Source organism: Agelaius phoeniceus, chromosome 5 (assembly GCF_051311805.1).
Source record: "Agelaius phoeniceus isolate bAgePho1 chromosome 5, bAgePho1.hap1, whole genome shotgun sequence".
Classification (NCBI taxonomy): domain Eukaryota; kingdom Metazoa; phylum Chordata; class Aves; order Passeriformes; family Icteridae; genus Agelaius; species Agelaius phoeniceus.
In genome coordinates, this window is record NC_135269.1 from 9835188 (window position 1) to 9858710 (window position 23523).

At 36.6% G+C, this 23523-nt stretch overlaps 1 protein-coding gene across 2 annotated transcripts in view; it reads left to right on the forward strand.

Annotated features, from left to right (window-relative positions):
• Positions 1–13316: 13316 nt before the first annotated feature.
• IGF1 (insulin like growth factor 1) overlaps positions 13317–23523 on the forward strand; it is a 55263-nt gene continuing 45056 nt past the window's right edge. Inside the window, exons 1-3 of one of the 2 annotated variants that reach the window (XM_077178269.1) lie at positions 13321–13615; positions 16036–16106; positions 17869–18025. In XM_077178269.1, coding sequence (XP_077034384.1) covers positions 17875–18025 — 151 coding nt within the window. In that variant the 5' untranslated portion in view covers positions 13321–13615; positions 16036–16106; positions 17869–17874. Of the gene's footprint in view, positions 13616–16035; positions 16107–17868; positions 18026–23523 lie in introns of both variants that reach the window. The other variant, XM_054631969.2, reaches the window with a different exon arrangement.

The following is a 23523-nucleotide window of genomic DNA, read 5'->3' on the forward strand; positions in this document are numbered from 1 at the left end:
CCTATTAAGAAAACTGGCAAGGATAAACTGAGGGGTGTTGGTCAGCCTATTACCAGCAGAAAGAGTAAAGTGCAAGGGTATCTGCATGATATGTGCCCATTTTTATTAAAAGCCTGTACTTATATACATTCTCTTTTTGGCTTTTGTGGCAAACAAGAGCCAATGTTTTCCAAACCTTCCTGACTTCACTGGCTGATATAGGGTCCCAATCCTCCAGACTGAACTGGAGTGAACAAGGCAAAATGAACCAATTTCCTAACAAACCCAGCAAGTTTCTTCATTCCCTTCCCCCACACTGAGTCCATGTACTCGCTTTATCTTTCCCACAACTCGTGTCTCAAAGAAGCTCAAGGGTTATTTTTTTCTCATAACCACCCCAAACTGCATTTCTGAGAGGACACTACTTCCTTCCATTCTCAGCAATTTCAGAGGCTGCCAGAGGCTGCCCCTCTTCCCAGAAGTCACTCACAAAGTCAACAAGCAGTTTACCCTCTAACTGTTTTGATGTTGGCCTGCCTTCCAGCAATTCTCAGTTGGCACATAGTCTCCTGCAGACTATAATCAGCTTGGCACATGTTAAAACACCCATGCCAGGGCTATGGCCAGAACGAGTCAAGTCAACTGCTGTGTTGCAGTTACAGTTTGCCTTGTTACAGTTTCAGCAACACACTCAAGACCAGACTCTCTGACTGCCCACATTGTCTAGCACTTCACATCTCCTTTATGTGAAACTGAGAGCATTGCAGCTTTAATGTCAAGAAATAAACCTTAAGAGAATTTTCCTCCAGCATGCTCTGAATTCCTTACACAGCTTAGATGATCTGCATTCCTGCCAGCCCACCCCAGTATTCCAAAACATCACGGCTAACACAGCACTGCCCATCCTGCCCTCATCTCATGTCAGACTGTTTAACCCCTGTAGCTCTACCTAAGCTGTGTCCTTTCCAAAACCCTGCTGAACAGACCAAAGTCACTGGCAGGCATTTTTCCCTTTGGAGAGAAGGTGTGACCACGACATCTGGGACAAGAGGAAGTGGAGTACATCATTCCCTGAGGGGGGGGAAATTCAGTGAATCAGATATCCAGGTCTACAGTCATGAGGATGCAGTTGAAGGCAGTGGGACATCTCTCCTTTCTACCTGGCCACTGTTTCCTATGCAGGACATTCTGTTCACAGTCATATGCAGAAAATGTGATAGCAGATATTTTTTAATGAACACTCTGTGGAGAATTCAACAGTCTGCATGACAGAGAAGGCTAATGGCACTCACACTTTGCCCATTGTTCTTTCAAAAAACCATATGGCTGTTAGGGGATGAAATTTTTTCTTAAATACTTTGGAGAAAAACAACCTTGGCACTGCATGACTGGTATTTCAATTTTCTGGTTTTCCCTGAACTGCAAAATTTGCTAACACTATAAAAACATCAAAATAAGGCAGCCCATCAAGGGCATAAACATGATATAGTGCTTCTAAAAAAAAGTCAGTGCTTAATCTGACTGTGATTAATATGGGTAGCCTTTTTATATAGATTCTGTCTGTATTAGCAAAAATAATTTTATGCCTTTTGGGGAAGAGTGTTTGTATTTAACAGCTGAGAAAAAAGGGCCTGTCTTTCAGATTTTACAATATTTTACAACTCTTTTATCCATGTAAGGCTAACAAAATTATCTTAAATTGTAAAACAGAAGTGGAATTGAGAAACAAAAGTGACTTTTACACTTGAGCAAAAAAAAGAAAATGTTTTTGCTGTCTGCAAAGAGACTATTACATTGGCCTAATGCCCAATATATGTTGATACAGATGGTACATCTCCCTTACCTTGCAAGAGCAGTATCCACCAAGGTCAAGGTCTTCCCTGTATTCATATGAACAGTGGCAATCCATGCCCTTTCCACAGGCATTTTGAAGAGCTCCATAGTCCTGAGTGATCCTTACAGCACTCTCCACACTGCCAGTCCACCTGCTTCACAGGCAATGCCCTTGTTCTTTGACTAAATTGGAGGAAATCTCAGCAGACGCGTGGCACCTGTTCCTTGTAGCTAAATTCCTTGTAGTCACCTCATTGGGCAGGATGGGGATGCTGACAAAGCAGGCCAAGAATGACAAGTGCCAGGGGAGTACAATGCTGCTTTCCTTCTGGGCAGCAGGGTCAGCTCCTTGCTTGGAGCCTCCCTTCCTCCCTGTTCTTCAAAGCCCTGACCAGTAGCACAGTCACAGAAAGGCCAAAGGCAATGTGGAAGGGCAGCAATGAGAAGGCTCCTTTAGGAGAAGCAGGGTGGTGGATCACAGAGTGTTTAGAGCAAAGAAAAGAGGAAGCATCCTTACAGGAGCTGACTGCATGCCAAGGACATCCTGTGAAGGGGAATGGCACGTCTGCAAGCCCTGTGGTCATCTCAGGTTGTCACCTCACGTGGCCACACGTTCATCGTGCTCTTGTGTAGGTCCTCTGCCTGAGATATCTTCATTGCAGAGATGATCTGGAGAAATGCAGAAAAGTACAGAACTGTAGGAATCTAGGGCCCATTGTGAACTTCCTTCCTTTATTTGTCCTGGAGCAGGAGTGTTTCTGGGCCATCATACCTATTCCTATTTTATGCAGGAATGAAAAGCCCTAGAAGAGGGTATTTCTTGCAGTTCGCTGTAATAACTAAAGATATTTTCCAGCTACTACTGCAGCATAGACTTACATGTATAATGTTTCCCCACCTCCAAATTTGCAGATTCTTTTCTTTCCTGAAGATATATTCTTTAAGATAAATGTTTATTTAACATTAGTAACAAGCCTGGACATGTCTATGTATTATAAATCTAGTAAAATGTACCCTTCTTATTGATGAGGCATTAAATGTCACGTTTATCTTGGATGACACTGTGAAATGTAAGCAACTAATAAATAAATGTGTCTTTTTTTGTTGATATAGGTCACTTAATATTACAGTTTATCAAAAGTCAGTCATTTAATGGTATGCTTGAATCTGTGTGTGGTTTGCTTTCTTTTTTCTCTTTTGATACTTCTGGTATTAGCTCAATTTCAGAGTTCCTACAAATTTACTGTAAAAGATCTGTTTGACAATGAGAGAAGAAGTTGCCAGCCATGCCAATTATAATGATTTTGTGGTGTGGGACTTGAGGCCACTGGGAACTAAAGATCCATGCCAGAAAAAAAAAAAAAAAAGCTTTTCTAGGCTTCTATGTTTCTTTCACAATTGTATTCACATATCCAATTCAAGCTATGGCTCAGTAGTATGTTATCTAAAGAAAGAGATTAGGTTCACATTAGGACTTTTCTGACTACTTGATATTAAGCAGGAATATAGAAGATTTTTTTTTTTTTTTTTTTTTGCCTAGAAAAGTAACATCTGGAACAAATAGAGTCTTTAACTGATTATCATTAACACAATTGTGTTGTGTTCTCAAAAAGCTATTAAAAAGTGTTAACATGGTTACATCATGAACTTCAGCTGGTTCTTATAACACAAGATCAACTAATGCCAGACATGTACACATATGGATATTTAAAATACTGTATTGTAAGACAAGATTCTGAGAACATTTTCATTAATATTAGGATTACTTACCAGTTCAAGCAGTTGTTTTGAGGACAGATTTCACTACCCATATAACTCTGAACAGTATTTAAGCTCACATGTAAACATGTTAACAGTTCTGGGGGTAGTAAGGAAGCCAGCAACTGCTATGAATGAAGAGAAAATCCTTTTTTCCTTTTTGTCAAACCATTCTGTCTCACCTGTTATTCAAACAATGCCTTTTAAAAAGTTGCACACGTGACAAAAAAATCAAATACAGCCTTCATATAGATTTGATTATGTCAGAATGTTAAAAATATCTCCCTGTATAGAGCCCAAGTGGACCATGACAGCTCTTTTCTCACTATGCACAGATTGGTGTACCAGTGCAAGACAGGAAGGAAAATAAAAGTAAAAAAGAGCCATCTGCAACCACAAGGATAATATGGGGGACCTGTCATTAACACCTGCTTTTGGCATCAGTTTATGCTTCACACCTTTGGGAGAATAAAAGTGTTGTTTAAACCATTTGTTTTTAGGAGACAAACCTCCTTGACAGAACTTCCCACCTTTATCATGAGTACACCCAGGTCAGTTTGTCACATACAGCAGTGAGATAGCCAAAGGCCATGTTCTTGCTGAGCTATGAAAGCATTCCATGTGTTTGGAATGAAGGTTGCTCTAGACTCCTCAGCTCACCTGAGAGCTGAAGAAAACCCAGTAGTAGTTAGCAAATACAAGGAATTAATGTGCAATGCTTCTGGATCACATTGGATTATTTTGATGCGCAAGGTCATGAAATGGTTGCCTCCAGGAAGAATGAGAAACATAAAAATTCAGGACACTGTTTCCCAGGTAATCTTTAGCCAGTGAGTTTCCTGTGACTACATAAGGACAGTGAAACTGAGAAGGATTTCTGAGCTCCCCAGCTGAGATGTGCATTTTGAGTCTCCAGGCAAGACGTGACCTTGTTGTGAGACCTCTCCTGCTGTGATATCCAAAAAAGGTGGTGACTGGGTTGTCTGCCCAGTGAAGTGTAGGCACAGCCCCCAAACTCAACATTGCTGGTGAGTATGGCACTGAACAAAATACTGGTTTTCCACTCTTTGGGCACTACAAGCCATGTGCACCCACAGAGGAGCAATAATAATTTTACTAAATAGCAATGAGATTTTCATGGCACGAGGAGTAAACTGTGAAGAAAAAAAGTGAGTTCCATGCTCAAAGACCAAGTAATTATATGCTTGCAATTCAGAAGGATGTTTTTCAAGGCTGGAAAGTGATCTTGGAGGTGGCAAATACGTGCTCATTCAGATAGCCTTGAATCCATACATTTTGTCCTATTACTGAGCTACAGAGTATTTCCAAAAACATTCAATTTCCATTCAGGAAAGAAGCTGAATGCACAGTGGGGGCGGATGAAAAGGTTCAGGTGCAACGGTATCTTATTCCTATCATATCCTGCACTTTATTTTTCAACCATAAAATCCCATGATCTAATTTAGAGTGAAAGGGATGTTACTTTTATGCAGTAACAATTAAGGATTCTTATGATGGAAGAAATACTGGCAAAATAGGCAAATGTTGTTCCAGTAATGAACTGAACAGTAAGTTTACACCTATTGCAATATGGCTAGAATCATATATAGCTATCACAGCATAGTAGAAGAAAGTAGAAAGTAGAAAGAAAAGTAGAAAGAAAAGCACATTGCATACTCTTTCTTTCCCTGTAAACAATGTTTTTGGAATAAGAGTAGAAGAAAATGATAAAAAATTATCAGTAAATATTAGAATAAAAGAAACAAACTTAATGCACCTATCAGAATAATGTCATCTTCTGTAAGGAGTATCAAAAATATTTCTAGAATTTTAAAAAGCCAACTGATTCCAAACCAATATGTTCCACTCTTGAAAAAGTCCACGGTTCAATTATTAGTACTGAATTTTAGGGCTTCTAATACTAGATAAAAATATTCTAAGCATACATGACACAAAGCTTCAAACAAAACTCAGCATGCCTGTTAAAATTTGCTGGAGTTTTGACAGGTTTATTCTGTACCTGCAGTCTTTATGGCAGCTCACATAAAAATTGCCTTCACCCCTATACTGTTATGAAGAATGAAATACATGTCTCCTTCTACAACCAGCACAAAACCACATCAACACTGAATTCTGCTCTGCCTTTTTAGCTGAAATCTGATCTTGTGTTCACAGCTGATCTGGCTCAGACTTGTGATTCTGAATGACCTCGTCCCATACATCCCCTACAATGACTATAGCCACATAAAAAAGGTCTGTTAAAATATGAATCATTCACCAAAAGACAGAAAAGTATAAAAAAATCTCAAATAAATATAAGCATTGCGAAATATAGGTGGATATTGTGCTTGCATGTACTCTTTCTTTTATGTCAAAAGGAAAAAAGAATGAAAATAGAAACTTACAAAGAACGAGAAACTTTAAAATCAAATACTAAGCAATGACTTTTGCTCCACTGATAAAATATGCTACACAGCCTGCTAGGCTTTTCAAATCTCAAAGTGTTTTGAAACATTGATGATGTGTGGTGATCTCAAAACTGCACCACTATTCAGTTCTTTACCATAATGCTAATGCTCTTGCCCATAAAAAGAGTTTTCAAAAAGCAACATTTTTTTAAGGAAGCAATAATAATCTTTGATGTAGAAAATATCCTATGTAAGAAAAAAAAAAAAAAAACAAGAAAAATAAAGATTTAGGAAACTGAAACAGGAGAGCTGTGAAGTAGACATAGGAAAGTCCTGTTTAAACAGATAACACAGAATACAAAGTAAATGTGCTCTCCCTTCTCTTAATCCTTTGTGAGGAAAGCTAAAATTCCAAACAATGAAAGAAAATAGCTTAAGATTTATTTCTCTTCATCATTTACACTTCTAGCTCATGATACTCCTCACAGGACTTGCCATTCTTTAACAAAGTTAAAACATGTGTTCTTACCTTCTTCTTTCTTTTATCATATTGGAAAACCCTTATATTCATGCTTTTTTACTTTGTTGTTTTTTTTTTAATCTAAAATTCTACATAACACTGAAGGAAGAGCGGCTGAACTATCATGGAAAGTGTGCATAGGATTCAAAATTATCTTGCCAATCTTAAAGGGTGGTTACCACCTACGAGCACCAAAAGAGGTCCAGTTAGCACTGCAGGTGCTCGTTGCCACTGAAAATCACTCCAGACAGTAACCTTGGCAGAAAGGGGTTTTTTCTGCACAAAGGCAGGTTCAGAGCCTCAAAAAAAGTCATGCTCATGAATCCATTCGTAGAACCAGGACCTTATTCTAGAAACCAGTCATGTGTCCATATTTAGACTAAGGGTTAGTTAATAAATGCTTCCCTTACAACCCTTGCATCCCATTGGTGTCTTCCACTTGGGGAGGAGGGATGCAGTTCCCTTTCCAGTTACTGTTTTTAGAGATGTTACTCCTCTCTTATTTAAGTTTAAATAACAGCCTTGCTTTTTTAAGCAGCATGGTAATGAAGAATAAACGTTTATCATACCTGATTGTACTTGTATTGTACAGCAATCATTCCAGAAAAAGTTTTGTGAAGTAGGTCTTTGACAAGAACACTTGTGAATGCTGCAATAGAAAAAAAAAAAAAAGAAAATAAGTAAAAGGAAGCATCTGTTGGGAATTCTTCCAGCTGTGCTTAACACATTTGGAAGATGACAGAGACATAATATGTGCAAGACTAACACAGTAGCTTGTCACTTCCTATAAACCTACAGAGGTGTTCTTTCAGCCATGATAATGTTTTCCAAAAAATACATAATATGGCTTGCTCTGCTTTCCCTCCATGAGTCTCAAAGTACCTAAAGTAACTACTGTTCCTATCTCACAGAGAAAAACATGGAACTGGTTGGAGAAATTACTCAAGTGGCTCAGGTCATTCAAAGGTAGAAATTATAATAAGAGCCAAGTTCAATGTAGCCATATTTAAGATCTGTTAGGGATCAAAAGTGCATTTTTGTTTGTTTTAATTCATTTACATACAGGATGCCCTGAAGCCCAGAACCACAAGTTTGCAAAATTGGTCTCAGTGGCCTAAACTGCCACTGCCTTTCAGAAAACCTAAAACCACATCCAATGACAAAATAACATTATCAAAGCACAGCAGATAAAAATAAAGGGTGCAAAATACATCAAGCTTACTAAGCAGATATTGCTCGGGACCACAAAATCCATGCACAGGTTAAGATCAATCTGCTACAGTTCAAGGTACTTCATATTTTAAGAGGAAAATAGGGGAAGGAAACCAGAATTGGTCATTTGATCAGACAATTCTGTTCAAAATGACAGTGAAGTCTGTTACAGAGAAGCACTCATGAATCAGAGTTGATATAGCTTTTATTTGGAGTAACTTTGTCCTTCTGTGGGCTCTTTTTAGTATTTAAATTATTCAGTAGTTTCTTGATGAAAGCATAGTTGACCAAAATCTAAGAATCAGAATTTGATTAGGTTGTTTATAGGTCTGGGTTAATTTTTTTTCCATTAGCTTTTAATGGTTTGTTCAAAATAAACCAGAGTATCACTATATCAGTAAGCCAAACTAGAGGTGACTGATTTATCTGTAAGTTCTATTTGATGAAAATATCCAGAAAAATGTCAGTGACAGAGCTCAGTATTTGAACATGCAGAACATATTGGCTTCAGTCCACAAAACACTGTATAAATTTAATGGGATAAGCCCTTTCTGAGTAGTAAATCATGAGGGTGAAGAGAAATGAGACCAGAAGAAATAGTCCTAAGACATACAATAAGCACCAGTTTAATTGCAAATTAAATAAATTTAAAATGGTCAAAGCAGATGGGTTTTGGGTGTTTTTTTTTTTTTTTAGTTTTTTTTTTTTTATTATTATTATTTCATCTCCAAATAGAGTTTGTTTTTAAGTAGAATAAGGAGTAGTTTCTGAAATGTCTAACTCATGCAAGTACTCTTCAGGCCAAGATACAATAGATGGGCATTTTTGTCATTTTCTTACACTGTTTGCTTTGTATGGACATACACAACCTGCTTGAAATAAAATTTACAGTATTCAGTTCTCTTTACAGTTTTCTGTAAGTCAGCAATTTAAAAAAAACCCCACACATAGGCATTGGCACTCATGTGTCTAACTTACAGAAAAAGCAAAATATCATTAAGCATATGTGCTAGACCCTATTCTATAAAAATCTATGAGCACAGATTTAGCCCTGATGCTAATGATGACTCGGGAAAAAAATTAATATGTCTCTACAATCCACCTAAATGTGGAAGAAACAGTCTAGGAAACGAAGGTAATATCTAAGGTTATGTGTTCTTCCTTCTGTGACAGAGGCACTTCAATGAATCACAGAAATCACCCTTCATACACATACATGTTAATGGTTGCCCATCCCAATTCCCACTTATTTTACCTTCTTCCTATGAGTGCAAGGATAGAGCTTATGCAGTCATATGTCCTAAATTTCTCTCTCTCCTAATTCTGACTTTTTGCTGCTTTTAGGAATAAGAAAGTAAGCAAATTTTTTGAGCGAAGATGACCTATTCAGGAATTAATATTGGGAAAGTGAGAGCAAGACGACAAACAGCTAAAACTGGGAATTTCCAGTTTAATGGAAAATGCTGGTATTTTGATTATTCTGAATCAGAACAAACTATTTCAAAATTTCCCACAAAGCAGAAATTTAAAAAAAAACTTTTAAAATGCTTTCAGAAATGTTGAAACACATTTTTTTGAGCTTTTTAGTTTTGTTTAGGTTAATATTTTAATATTTTGTATTTTTTTTTACAATCATAGCTATAGCTCATCTTATGACACAATTAATGTGTAACTTCCATAATATAGTATAATTTTTTTAAATTTAATTGTTTAAATTGAGAACAATTATAACCAACGACAGTTAATGTATATTTCATTTGAGTAGGAAAATAGGATCAATATTTGGCTTTCTATTACTCGCAGCACATTTGTTTCAGAAATAAAAGAAAACCTTGTGTTAATATAAAGATATCAAAGCAGTAGCAACTTTAATTAATGCTGTACATTAAAATTTTGAAGTAATTTTATCTTACTCATCACAGCATTTTCACCATAAACCATCAGTTTACAAGTCCATGGATTAATTTTGAGCTGTTACTAATATCATTTTTTCTACCACTGTTACCTATAAGACATAATTCTGGACTTTCTCACACATCCAACCTGCTCTTGAAACACTCATGTTTTTCTTCATAAGCAAATACAAAGGATTTCAATTTATGTGATCCTCCCTAAAACTTAATCATGAAGCTTGCACTCTCCTTGTTTTGCCCAAATGAGAAACTGTTTTTCATGGCACTGCTTTATCCCTGGTGCCTCTTCAATACTGACAAAGCAATGACAGCTCAGTCTGCATGCCCTCGTCCTTCCCATCAAATTTGTTACTTGTATTTCATCTAGTGATGATGCTGCTTGGGTCACCATTAAAAAAGGTGTAAAAAAAAAGTCCTTTAGCTCAAATCAATTAGAAAAATTATTTTTTTTTTTTGACTTCCCAACTTTTAATTTGATTAAAGGAATTTTCCACCATACATTTGACTAATCACTAACTTCAAAACAGAATTCCATATTAATAAAATACTCCCCTTCACCTCTTCCTCCAAAGACAAATTTGTCTTTGCCATTTTATATAATGAAGAACAGCTGTTTGACAGCCACTGGGTTTATTTACCTTCTTCCATCCTTTCCTAAACCATGCCCTATCACTCTCACAGTGATATCTGATATTGTGGTGGTATCTATTCCAGTGGTTCTTTCTACTAGAGTGGTTCTGTCTTGCTTTTCTATAGGAAAACTTGTAATCCCAGTGTAAAAAAACCAAACAGCCACAAATAATTGCATTTGGTAAGAGCGATCTAACAAAGAATGCACAAGAAAGGCACACTGGTTCAGGTGTTTTTAGGCATTGTAGCAATGTTCCTACCTTTTAAGAAAGGATTTAAGTAGGGACAATATATTAATTAGGATAATTGCCTATTTTTATGTTTGCTATCTTCTATAAAACAGAGTTGCCCCTGGAAAGACTGACACACGAGATCTATACCATTAGAGCATGTTACTGAAATCATTGGAGCATTAAAGTACAAAATATGAGGGTCAGGACACATAAATACCTGATTCCATCCCTCACACATTTCATATATTTTTGTGGCTACTGTAATACTGAAGGTTATTCTTCAGAAGCCAAACAAGGATATATGTGCTATTGCCTTTTAATGTAGAATAGCCACACACACTCCAATTAGAAAACTGTACATCTTTTGTAACTACTTTGAAAACTGCCATAAACTCTATCATTTACAGGTGCATTTTATTTGAGGGAACATATACAACTGCGTAAGCAAGCAGACACACTGTACATTATTCTAAGTGGTTAAAAATTTATTATATTTAACAAGGGAGAAATGATCCAATCTCCAATAGTTAACTGACTGCTATACTGACTAGAATACAATCACCAGCATAGAAGCTATATTTAGGAAACTAGTGATCCCCAGATCAGTATAACCTAAGGGATTTTTAATTTTCTGTTAAAAAAAAGGGTCTTTGTGAAGAAAAGCACTGCACTAAGTTTAAAAATCCCTAATGGAAACCTTCCTTGAATCTCTTCTGTTTTCCTGCCTTTTCACAATACCACTTTAAAACAAGAACCAAAAGAAAGAAGTGAAGTGGGACAGAGCCTTAGGCTGGTCAGGTGTGTTGAGAATGGCTCTGTGGAAAGAACCAGCAGTACCAGTTGTTTAGAGACCCTATGATTCTCTGATTACCCTGAGAGCCCAAAGCTGAACCTTCTACTGCTTGCTGCTCTCATGACCAAGAGAGGCCTGCTGAAACCTAGGAGAAAGCAAGCAGTGAGGAGTGGGGAGTGTTTGAAGCCTGGGCAGCAGGGAGGTTATGGAGGAGTGTACTCCTTCTCTTATTTAGGAAGGAAAAGGCAGAAGTGTGTGCACCCATCTGTAGTGCTGCAAAAAGGTAAAGATTATCAGAGCTTTCTAATTTGTCTTCCCACATTCTTCTCTAAGGCTAGTGGGATGAGTGATACGTGTCCTGTGAGTTGAAGCAGGCTTCATCAAGGTATATGCAGGATGGTGCCACCACTCAGTGACCTCTGAAGTGCAGAGGGGAGAATAGAACAGAGCAGAACATTAAAACACAGCATCTGCAGTAAAAATGTGCATCAGAATACTTGAAATATTAGTATTACCTGAACTAAGCAAACTTACCTCCAAGCCCCCTGTGTTTCTGCCATTATGGTACATTAGAAGAAATCCCTTCCAAAGATTAATCAGCTTAGCTAACCATACACCATTTAAAACTGCACAGAGCAGAGTATTAGCCATTCATAGAGGATACAAATAACTAAATGTGTCCTTTCTGCCTGGCAAGCACCCTATAGTTCAAGGTGGATCTGAAAACTGACAACAGATCTGGGCCAACATGATCTCAATTGTTATTTTCAATAATAAAGTACAGCTAGCACCTCAGCATGCAACCCTCGCTTAGTGGAAGCAGACAGGGACAAAATGCAATGTTTTGAAAGAGCTTTTATGGAAATCATGCACTGCTTGTGACATGTGTTTGGTCTCTGGAGCTGCAGCCTTGTTTAGCCCTCTACTTTTAAATGCCATCTTCCAAACTCAAAGGGTAAGAAGTATAAACTGTGTCTATAAAACAACATCACAACTTTATTCTCAATAGCTAAGTATTGAAATGCAAGCATACATTATAAATAGAAAAACAGCTGGCTTGGAGCACATTGCAAGCCACTAACACAGTTGAGGGATTTGAATGACATCATAACCCGTGAGAGCATGTTGCTGGCCAGCTGGTGTTATTTATAATATACTCATAATTGAGGAAAAATAAAAAGGCAGAAGTTAGGTATTGCAGAACTAATAAAGTTGAATTCTCTCTTTCCCAGTGTCATTTAAATTGTTATCAAGAGAAATTCAAAGATTACTACTAAAAAAGGGAGGCAGGGGGGTGGGGTTATCATTTTATAATTACAACAGCAGATATAAGATAAATGTCATGGAAGCCCCCCAAACTGGGCTACTTATGTTACTATATTCATAGTAGAGTAAGTTCTAGGAAATTACATTATTTCTCCTGTGTGGTTGTTGAAACATCACAAAGCTATTTTGCCCTATTTACAAGTAGTTCTCAACAATTCTGTTATTTTTAGCAAATTACAAACTGCTGTTTTAGGGTTAATCACAGAGAGAGTTGGAGGTTTTAATTGGTAGTCAGCATATAGGCGTGCCAAGTTTAATAACATAAAGACACATTAAGGGAAAAGTAGATAACTGCCTGCCTGTCTTTTGTTACTATATAAATAAAACACCTTTGCTGCTATGCATAAATAAAATGTGTCTGCATATATATATACACAAAGGTATGCATATATACAAACATTGCCCATACATATTTAAGTTTTCATATATTTGAAATGCAGACACACATAAATACAAACGCACACACAGCTACCTGAAAGTTAACCAGAATACATTTTCTTATTTTTCATGGCAGCACAAGCTCTTTTTGTCTGCTAACCCCTCAGTCACTAATTCACATTCTTTTAAAGGGAAAAAAATATGCTTCTGTGCTCTAGTTTTAAAATGCAAAGGTATGATGTTATTTGTCACCATGCCCAAAAAAGTCCTTACTCGGTAACTTTGCCAGAAGAGGGAGAGAGAGAGAGGCAAATGCTCCCCCAGCTGTTTCCTGTCTACAGTGTCTGTGTAATGTAGATAAATGTGAGGATTTTCTCTAAATCCCTCTTCTGTTTGCTAAATCTCACTGTCACTGCTAAAATCAGAGCAGATAGAGCCTGCGCAATGGAATAAAGTCCTCAATATTGAAATGTGACATTGCTCTCAACATCTCACATCTCTCTGGATTTCTTTTTTCTCATCATTACTGCTAACAAATTCATTTCCAGACTTTGCACTTTCAAGAAGCAATGGAAAAAATCAACAGTCTTTCAACACAATTAGTTAAGTGCTGCTTGTGTGATTTCTTGAAGGTAAATCTTTATTACTATTTCAAATAATTTTTTAGTTTTATTTTGCTGTGTATTGTCTGCTGCTGGCTTGAGGAGTATTGTGCACTTTTCAATAACATTATTTTAGAACTGAGAATTATTTATAAATTGCTGAACATGCAATTTTATGTGATCTGGAAAATGGCTGTATGTAATAGTTGCAATTACATAGATAACTGTAAGGGTAAACTATTGCAAATACATGTCTTAGATTTCACTTCTATTCAGAGAACTTTGTAATATTTCAGTTATGTCATTATTAAAAGGTCCACTTACATCATTGTCTATATTGTTAATGAATGCTTCTGAAAACAAGAACTTTTAGTTATTTTCTGCAGGTGCAGGGTTTTATAGGAAAAAAGGTACTATTCACATGTTAAGTTTCTGCAGTTTTATTATACACAATTATAGAGAAAATGTTCATGCTTTCACAAGGAAACTTTTAAGGGATGTTGTCACTGCAGCAATTTTCTGGCAGCATCGTGGCATTTACTTGGTTTTTGCTTTCATAAATTAAAAGTAAATGAGAAGTTCAGTTTGTTTTCTACATTAGAAACCAGCTGCGACTCTTGCTGACCTTGCATATTTGTACAGCTTAAGCAATTGTACATAAAGAAAATGGAAATTCCTTTACATGTTCATCTCCAAGTTTTCCCTTCTAGGGAGGGCTTTCTCAGGAAAGTTTGCATGTGAAGTTTGATGTAATGACCCTATAATTTCTGCACAATAATACAAACTGTCTTAGGTAAATTTGACTTCAGGAGGTGCATTGACCTCTGTTTCTGTCAATTGGCTCTAGTCCAACTTTCCATTATCTGCAAATTTATATCCTTCAAGAACTTTTTTTCCCCTTAGTATTTTGCAAGGATATTTATGGAGTTGAAAGAATTATCTTATTTTAATTGCTTAGGGCCTAATATTTTTTTTAAGTTGATCTTGCACTTAAAACACACTTATCTCATTCCTTAATGACCTAATTACAGATCTGTAATTGCAAGGGATGAAATCATTCCCTTAATGTATAAATGGGCATCCTTTCCAATATGCTTGAAAGAAGGGTTGGGGTTTTTTTTTTAAGTATTGAGCAAGGCACTAAGAGACATAAAAGTAATGTGCTAGTTCCTCAGCTGTGCATCCTGCCAAGCTTCCTTGGAATCAATGGAACATATTGATTTAGGTTAGCATGTAGCCCAGATTCTTTGCTCAAAGTTAACAGTATTTAAGCCTTGATCCACTCTAGAGTATATATGCTTTATTTATATAACAATTACTGCTGAATTCTGATATTCATAATAATTGCACATTTCTACTATGGCTTGATAATCAGGCCCAGCCCCTCTGGAATAAAATGTAATTTTGAATATATAACTCATGATTTCTTGCTGTAGCATATAGTCTCCAAAAAAATGTTGCCTCCTGCACGATACTTATAATTCTTGCAGATGTTCTTACATGTTACTGAAATGACCAAGCATGTGAAGAATTCTTATGCACAACTTATGTCAAGTGATAATTTGTTAAATGAAGGGGACTTACACAGAAGAATTAAGAAGTGACTGAGATATAGAGTGTTCATATATGACATTCCTTGGTAGTGCTACTCTTCTGGACTACTAAAAGAGGAATGTAGCAAAAGCTGGCTATTTTACTGAAAAAAAGAGGAAATTCCAGCTGTGAAAATATGGTCAGTCATTCTATGCAAGTAAAAGAAGTGCTTAACCAGGCTCATCTTGAACCTGTATTCAATTTCCTAACGTAATTAGATGCTTCGATAAACCCCACCCACACGCCAATGCGTTTTCTTTTAAGCTCTCAACTTTCTAGTCAGATTGGGGATAATGTAAGTACTCTGCTTGATTGTAGAGAACCTGCAGCAATATTGGATTACAACTTCGTATTTTCTTAAGAATATTCCCCTCAGACATAAAGGGGTACTTGGATTTTATCACAGGCATATTGAATCAATTAATGTTGTGTTTAATTAAAATGATGAAGTAAAGTTAAAGTTTTAAACTGTGTTTTGGAATTTGCTTTAATGAATCAGTACTTAATTTATCAAGCAATTGATTGAACCTCAGAAACATGTGAGCCTGTTTTCTTTTCTACAAAATTTTTACTTGTTTGAAAGTTCTTGACTGTTGTTAAATTTGGAGATAAAGTTAGAAATTCTCTGTGGTTTATACTGTGCAGCCTTTTTTGGCTTCCACTAAAGGAAAAACAGTAGATAATCTGTTTTGTCGTAGTTCAGTGCTGATATTTATCTGAAAATGCAAGCCAGCTGAGAAGTCTTTAAAAATAAAAAATTGTTAAATGTCTAAAATTTATGTTTATTTCTGGACCAAATGTTATACGAGAACAAATTGTTAAATACATAATGTTCTTGTATTTGTAATGTCTTTCAGCTTTCTGAGGCAGTGTGCTAAACAGCTTTCTGCTTTACCTCCTCAGAACTGGGAACCATCTTAAACTGCAGGTGCATCACATTTATCTTATAAATTCAAAAATATGGCAAAGGAAAAAAGAAATTGTTGTTAAGATATGGAATCATTACAGGAAATAGTGCCTCATGTTATCATCATTCATTTACAATCTGATCTTTCTCCATCTGCCATTGAAGTCATGACCATGCATTTGAGCTTGTTGGGGTTTGCATGGCAAAGTTGGCTAAAGACACTTGTGAATGGGAAAATAATTATTCTTTTTTTTATGATATATCATGGGATTTAAAATTGTTCATTATTTTCACAGTGGAAATAAGAGACTCATCCAGCAAGGCACTAAGATCTCTTGCCAAAAAAATAAGAATTCTTAAAAATTATTGACTAAAAAAGGCTCAATATCCCACTGGATCAGATCCCAATTGATCAGAAAACAGATAACTTCATCTTTTTTCAAAAGTTCAGAGAAGAAATATTAAAGATTAAATGGTCCCTGAACCCCTGAAAGAAACTTTAGGGAAGATGAATCATTTCACTTTCAATTACTTTGCACTAGACTGCTAACACAAAGCAGTTTTAAGCCAAGTTTAACTGTATGTGGAAGACAGATTTGTAACTTCTTACCTGACTGCAATGATAATGTTAACCTTGAAAGAGAATGAAATTAAATGCAGATTTACACAGATTTCAAAACTATCATTTTTGGCAAGTGATCTAAACAAGTTCAAAATATGCATTAAGCACATTACTCAGTGCTACTGTCCTGCTACTATACATAAATAGCTTTTCTTAATATTAAAAGAAAAATCTATCTTCTTTGCATGTTGGGTAAGAAATTGGGTGGACATAAAGGGATACAAAAATAAGTGACTAAATGGATTGGTGCAATTTTACACCCATTGAGAACTGGCCTTTCTTCAGTCATAGGTACAGGAAGATAGTTTGTAACCAAATGTAAATGAGAAAAGAATTATCACCTCTGTATGAACCTCATGGCCACATCTGCCTATAAGGGGATAATGAAGGTCAATGAAATATAGCTGCTTACAACAAGTAAAAATAGAAATCTTTAATGGTTTAAAACTCGTGCTCCTGTTAATTTTTCAAATGTTTGCCTAATAGTAACAGGGAACTGTAAGAGTCACTGAATGTGGTCTTCTGCTACAGAAGATCCCACATCAACTCCTGTAACTTTGGCAAGTTGAACCTTGCAAACATTTTTGGTTTGTCGTGGTGTTTTCCTTTCTAAGGTGGCTGGAGAACTGTGGTGTACTAATAATGAACTATTTTTCTATTGGGCCAAATTTCCTTACAGCAAGTTTAGGGCCATTAATTCTCGTGCCATGTTGATTGTAGTTTTGACAGCCCCTCTCCATCCTATGCCACCCCCATTTCCCACAGTACATTGGCAGGCACCTGTAATATTCCCTCTTAGCTTATCTGGTCTGAGAAAAACCAATTCAAGGTTTTTTCTTTATATTATTCCAGGCTTCCCTTTGTCTGTCTATTCCACCCTTCCATCTTTTGCTTTCCAAAAACAAATATAAGTCATAGATACTACAGGGTTCCCTAACTAGATGTGATTGTGAGAATTCACCAGAATAAATAATCAGTTTCCAAAATACATGGACAAGAACATGTAGGCAGTTGCAAAAAACACGGGGAGACATTTCCTGATACCATGCTTATCGTCCAAGAAATCACAGTACATATTCATTCTCATTCACAAGGGTGCAGGAGTCATTTTTTGTAAGACTCTTTGGGGAATTTCTGACACTGCTTCTGCTTCCTTGGCAGGTGAAGATGCACACTGTGTCCTACATCCATTTCTTCTACCTTGGCCTGTGTTTGCTTACCTTAACCAGTTCTGTTGCTGCTGGCCCAGAAACACTCTGTGGTGCTGAGCTGGTTGATGCTCTTCAGTTCGTGTGTGGAGACAGAGGCTTTTACTTCAGTAAGTCCTCCCTTTCTTTTATTTAACTACTAAACACTTTCATGTAATCCACTGGATCTGCAACTGCTGTAAATGAGCTTAGCTATGATCATCCAGGCTGCCAACTAGGACTGGTATCCTATACCTGGGAAGATGCTCAAGCCTTCAGTTACCAAAAGCCTCAGTGAAGAATAATATTGTGCCTGTGTTAAACCTCTCTGACTTTCTGATCAATTTTTCTTTTCAGATTTGTTATTGTTTTTAACCACTTTCCAGCAGTCACTATTTCACCTGCTGTGTTCCTGCTTTCCACTGATCTGTTACTGAAATTAAATGAATGAGAGCAAATACCAAACCTAAGACACTCGTGAGGCAGAACTACATGTACCTGTTATGTCAGACTACTAGTAAACACTTTAAGTACACACTTTTTCATATTAAAAACACAATAATCTTCAACATCTGGTTTAAAAAAAAAATGAAGAGCTGGAAGGCAGCAAGCAGAAAGTTACTGCATCCAAGTATCCACATGCTTCATCATTTAAATACAGGTGGAGGAAAATTCATGCATGGTGAGATAATAAAGACTAACACCAGTACAGGCAACAGATAAAATTAACTCTGCAATAGTGAGGAACAAGAAATACTCAACTTTTATATAACAGAAGTCTATTTCTGATTTTCAGCTATTTGCCACTTAAACAAAGTTAATGAAAATTTTAGTTAGGAATATATTCATTCTGAATGCATTCATTAATACATTTTTTCAAAACATGACAGAATTTGTGCTCCTATAGCCTCTGAAGCTAGCATTTACTTTTAATAACAATATGTGCTTCTCTGATATCCTTGATATTCCTTCATGGCTGAAGCTTCTGGTCTGCTATGCTACCATTTTTGGTTTTCTGATCATACCCACCCTATTCCTATTTATTTCTCTTCACGGAGTCACTGCTTTCAATATTTTCTCCTTGCAATAAAAACAAATTCAGATTCTTGCACTTCTAAATTACAGAAAAGTCTAATCTCTTCAACATATAAATTGTAGAGATTTTCACTATCTTCCTGGCACATTTTATTAAAGTTCACTTTTGAAACCTTAGTTTTACGTATGCAAAGTAATCCACTATTCACAAAAGAACCCTTCTTTTCTGTATTTAACACCTCAACTCCTCTGAATAAGCACCTACTCCAGGGTGCTGTTTAGCTTAGTATTCTGGTGCTAAACACAATATTAAAAGTACTGGACTCTCTCATACAGGAATTACCATTTTCCTATAAACTCATCAGGTGTTCATTTATACACCAAAATCTATCGCATTTATTAGCAGCAGAGTTAAGGATTATTTGAGTGTCCTACAAATGTTTTATTGCTGGAGTGCATGTAAAGACTGTCATCTCCCCCTCCTGTTTCTACACCAGAAAACAATGAGACAGTACATATAGAACAGCAGAACAATTGTTCTTTTACTGTGTATGTATCTCAGGTGTTTCTCTACCAGCAAAATGTTTGCTGCTGGTTCAGAGACCTCTCATGGTTGCTTTCCACAAGAGTAGCTGTTACTGCCCAGCAATCAGACCTACTGTTAGGTGTACTTTGTGATCCTCAAGGTAAGAGGTCATGTGAAATGCTAATCATTAGCAATAACTCTCTTTGCTTTCAATCTCAGTTATTCTAAGGTTTCACAATCTGTTTCAAACCTCTACCCTAAGCTAGGTCATCCTTAATTTCAAATACCATGATGGGTTTCCAATGTTTCAAAGGAGATCATTACCTTTGCAACCTTGACCTTTATCTGCTGTTAGTTTAGACTTTCTCTCTAGTCTTTGTTGTTTTCTGACATTCTGAGTTTTCACTAAAAATAATGTAACAACACCACAAATGTCGACCTTGTTTTCTATGGAAAACTATGGAAGGTTTTACTTATGAATGACCACCTCATTTTAGGAGTCTTGCACAGTTGCAATCAATAGCCTGCAGTTGCATCATTCCACAGGAATGTTATGAAGCTGACATGTATGTGGGCCCTTGGATGCCAAGTAATGTATGTGCTCTACCTGGCTACTTATAAATAAGAGAAAGAAACTTAATCTGTTTTAACTCTCTCCCTCTTATTTGTTAGAGCTCAGTCTAAAATACAGAATTAGAGACAAGTAACCCCAGTAACACTGGTAAAACAAATTGAGATCCTCATATCAAATGTACTACAGAATGCAGCATACTATTAGAAGTAAAAAATGTTGCTTGATTTCTTGGGATTTTTAAGAATGCCACATCATTTGCAGAGGTAAAAACCCAATGAAATTTTTCTTTTGTTGTAAAGAGTATATCAATAAAAGTAGTATTTTAAGCCTTCTTTTCTCATACTCTGGTTCCTTTGAATAAAGTATAATCAATGGTAGTATTTGCCTTTAACTTGCACAGGAAATAGCTGTGAGGAAATTTTTTTTTCTTCCATCGTTCTGTATTTCACTAGAGACTCCAAATATAAAGAATACCTTTTGGCTGAGGTGGAATTCCTGGTTCAGAGTCAAGGTCAAAGGTTCTGACTATTCCTTGGGAGTTGTGGGTGGAAGTGAAGATAGAAATAATTGTATTACTTTCTGTTGAAACTCTGTACTTCCCAGCCACAAGGATATATCTATGGCTAGGACTGGAAGACAAAAATTTCCTTTATATAGTCTACTCTGCCCAACTTTCTAGCTATAAAAGGAAACTCCTTACAGCTTCTGAGGAGATGCCCCAGCTGCTTACCACACACAAGGAGAAGTACTGACTTCAAGAGAAAGTAAAATATGATTTCTACCACTCTCTTTTGTCTTGAGATAGACTGACAAGGAGCATTTTTCAAAGTTTTTTAGGGGAAAACACAGCACAAATCCCCAAACTGAGTATCTAGTTTTTCCCTTGGTCACTCCAACCAGCACTGGCTACTCCTCAGACAGCTTTTTGTCTCCTATGATTTACCAGAGAAAAGCAGATTGTTGCCACATTTTATCTAGGGACATCTCTCTAGGAGAAATTCTGCCCCTCAGGTTCATGTGTGCTAGGAGAAGGTGACAGAGAACCTGGCCACAGCTACAAAAGTGGCTTCACTTAAACACAGCTTTTCTCAGTGTTTCTCCTATCTCAAAACCTCTGGATCCAGCAGTCATGAAGCCAAATGGGATGGCTTTGACATTCACCTAAATTTTAATGGGCAGAAAGGTCTACCATGCTTATTACAAAACAACGCTCAGAGGAGAGAATGTTGGAAAAACTTAAAGGAGAAATTACAGCAAACTTACAAATTTGAAAGCCTAAGAGGGGAGAAATTTTTCTTGTACTGGTCTAGTATTATCACAGGAATTTACTTTGTAGATTACGCAAATAAAAAAAAATTCTTCATAAATGTTGAATTTGCTGAACAATCATTCATTCTTGTTCATGCTGTTTTCTCAGGGCTATTACTACCATGAGATCTAGTAGTTTGTTCTAAGGAGAAAATGCTTTATTCCTTTTTATCTAGTTTCTTCTCCTTTGAAAATATACTTTTTCCTTTTACAATAAATACATAGCAGTATTGCTAACAATACGCAAGTGCCAATAAAGAAACAGATTTCTTAATTCCTTAGACATTTTCAGTCTTCTAATTTCTAAAGCCCAAGTTAGATGGCAATACTTATTTGAAACCATGACAATCAACTTCATTAATTTAAACTCCAGCTTTTTTTTTTCTGCTAAAAACACTGCTTTAGTCTTATGGTGAATCTTCTAAACCATCACTTGCATAAAAAAGAAAAGAGATGAATTTGGGTACCTGAGACACTGGAGTTCCTCTGATATTCTTCAGAGAACAGAGAATGTCCTAGCACATGCTTCCACGTGTAAAGCAGTGAATCCTATAAAAGATGGGCTTTTCTGGCATCCAGCTTAATTTTCCCTGTGTCAATTGCATTGAGGAGAATTACTGCAGATTTTTACTACTCTTTTTTTTTTGTCCACTAAGACAATCAAAATTGTGTGCTGTCCTTGGGAAAATCCCCAGCTGTGCACAATGTAAGACTGTTCGTTTATAATCATCAGAAAATCAGGATAAGCCTGCGAACATAATTTTGGGTGATGATAGCTGTCATGAGATCCCATTGCTTTGTAGAACTAAGGTATATGTGGAGGAATTGCTGCCTTAGAAAAGAGGAAACAAGCAGCAGAGCAATAGGCAATTACGTTTTGCTTCTCCCATTTCCCTCTAGTTAAGAGCTTCTTGTTTACTTCAGGAAGTCTGCTTTTAAGATGTTATTAAAGTTTCTAGGCCTGTCAAACCTATCAGCATAATTACAAGAGATGGCATGGCACTCAGTTCTTTAAGTACTCCATACCTGTAGGAGCTATGAGTCATTAGCTCCTCTCTGCATCCCTGATTGAAAGGAATGTTAATGTTAGAAGCCCAGCAGAGGCATGCTGAAAAGCTGCCACGGACACACACAGACTCTGGTGTCACTGACAGTCTTACAAATCTTTGCAAACATATGCTGGTCATCTTGGCTGTGTTCACACAGCAAGATCTGAGAGTGTTTTTAAGTTCCTTGGTCTGGCTACATGCCCCATTCATGTCCAAATATTGTATCTATGGAAGATTTGAGTGCATTCCTCTATCTGTCCCTAGGTTCCTCACCTCTTACCCTGGAAAGGAGCTCAGGTGTGCTTTAGTCAGGTCTGCAGGGTCAGTGCTCAGGGAACCAGAACTATAGGCACAGCTACTGATGTATCTGTACAAGAAAGAAAGAAAGCAGTTCTGGCTTCTGGAATGATACCACTGTAAAGTCAAACAGCTGACACAAGTTTGGTGTGTGCTTTGCTGCCCCTGGTAGTAAACATTGAGGAAGATCTCTGAAAATAAGCCAGTCTTTGAAAGAATTTTCTCATTTTTTACCACATTAAGAAAGGGTAAGGAGTTGTTAATAAAGGTTAACCTTAGTTTAGTGAGGTTGATCTCCTTACATTACCTCCTTAATAACAGAGAGACGTTCTGTCTTCTTTCTCCATGGATTGCAGAGTAAGTCTGGGAGGAGTTAGCCTCTGATAGACACTAAATTTAGTCCCTTGCAAACAGGTCTCTACAGCTAGTTTCTCAGGTCACCAAGGATTTTATAATTTTTCAACCTTTTCCTTAAGAGGGACTGCAGTAATGATGATAATTTTAATGAAGAGACTGGAAACAAATCATTGATCAAAATTTCAACAAGAAACATCTCTGTAAAAAGTGCTTACTATCAAAACCAAATAAGTACATTTTCTCCAGAAGTTCAATTTATATATGTCCTTTTTAGCTGGTAGATATTAGAGATGTTAATGCTTTTTATGATGTTTACCTTTTTTTATGCACTAGACCAAGCTTCAAATTTGGTCTCAAATAACAGAAAGCTGTTACTTGACATTTGATTCCCTAACTGCTAGATGTGTATTTAATACACTGTTTAGTCTCATGTTGGATAAAGTCACTCAAAGAAGCGCTTGGCAAGATCAACATTAATTCTTG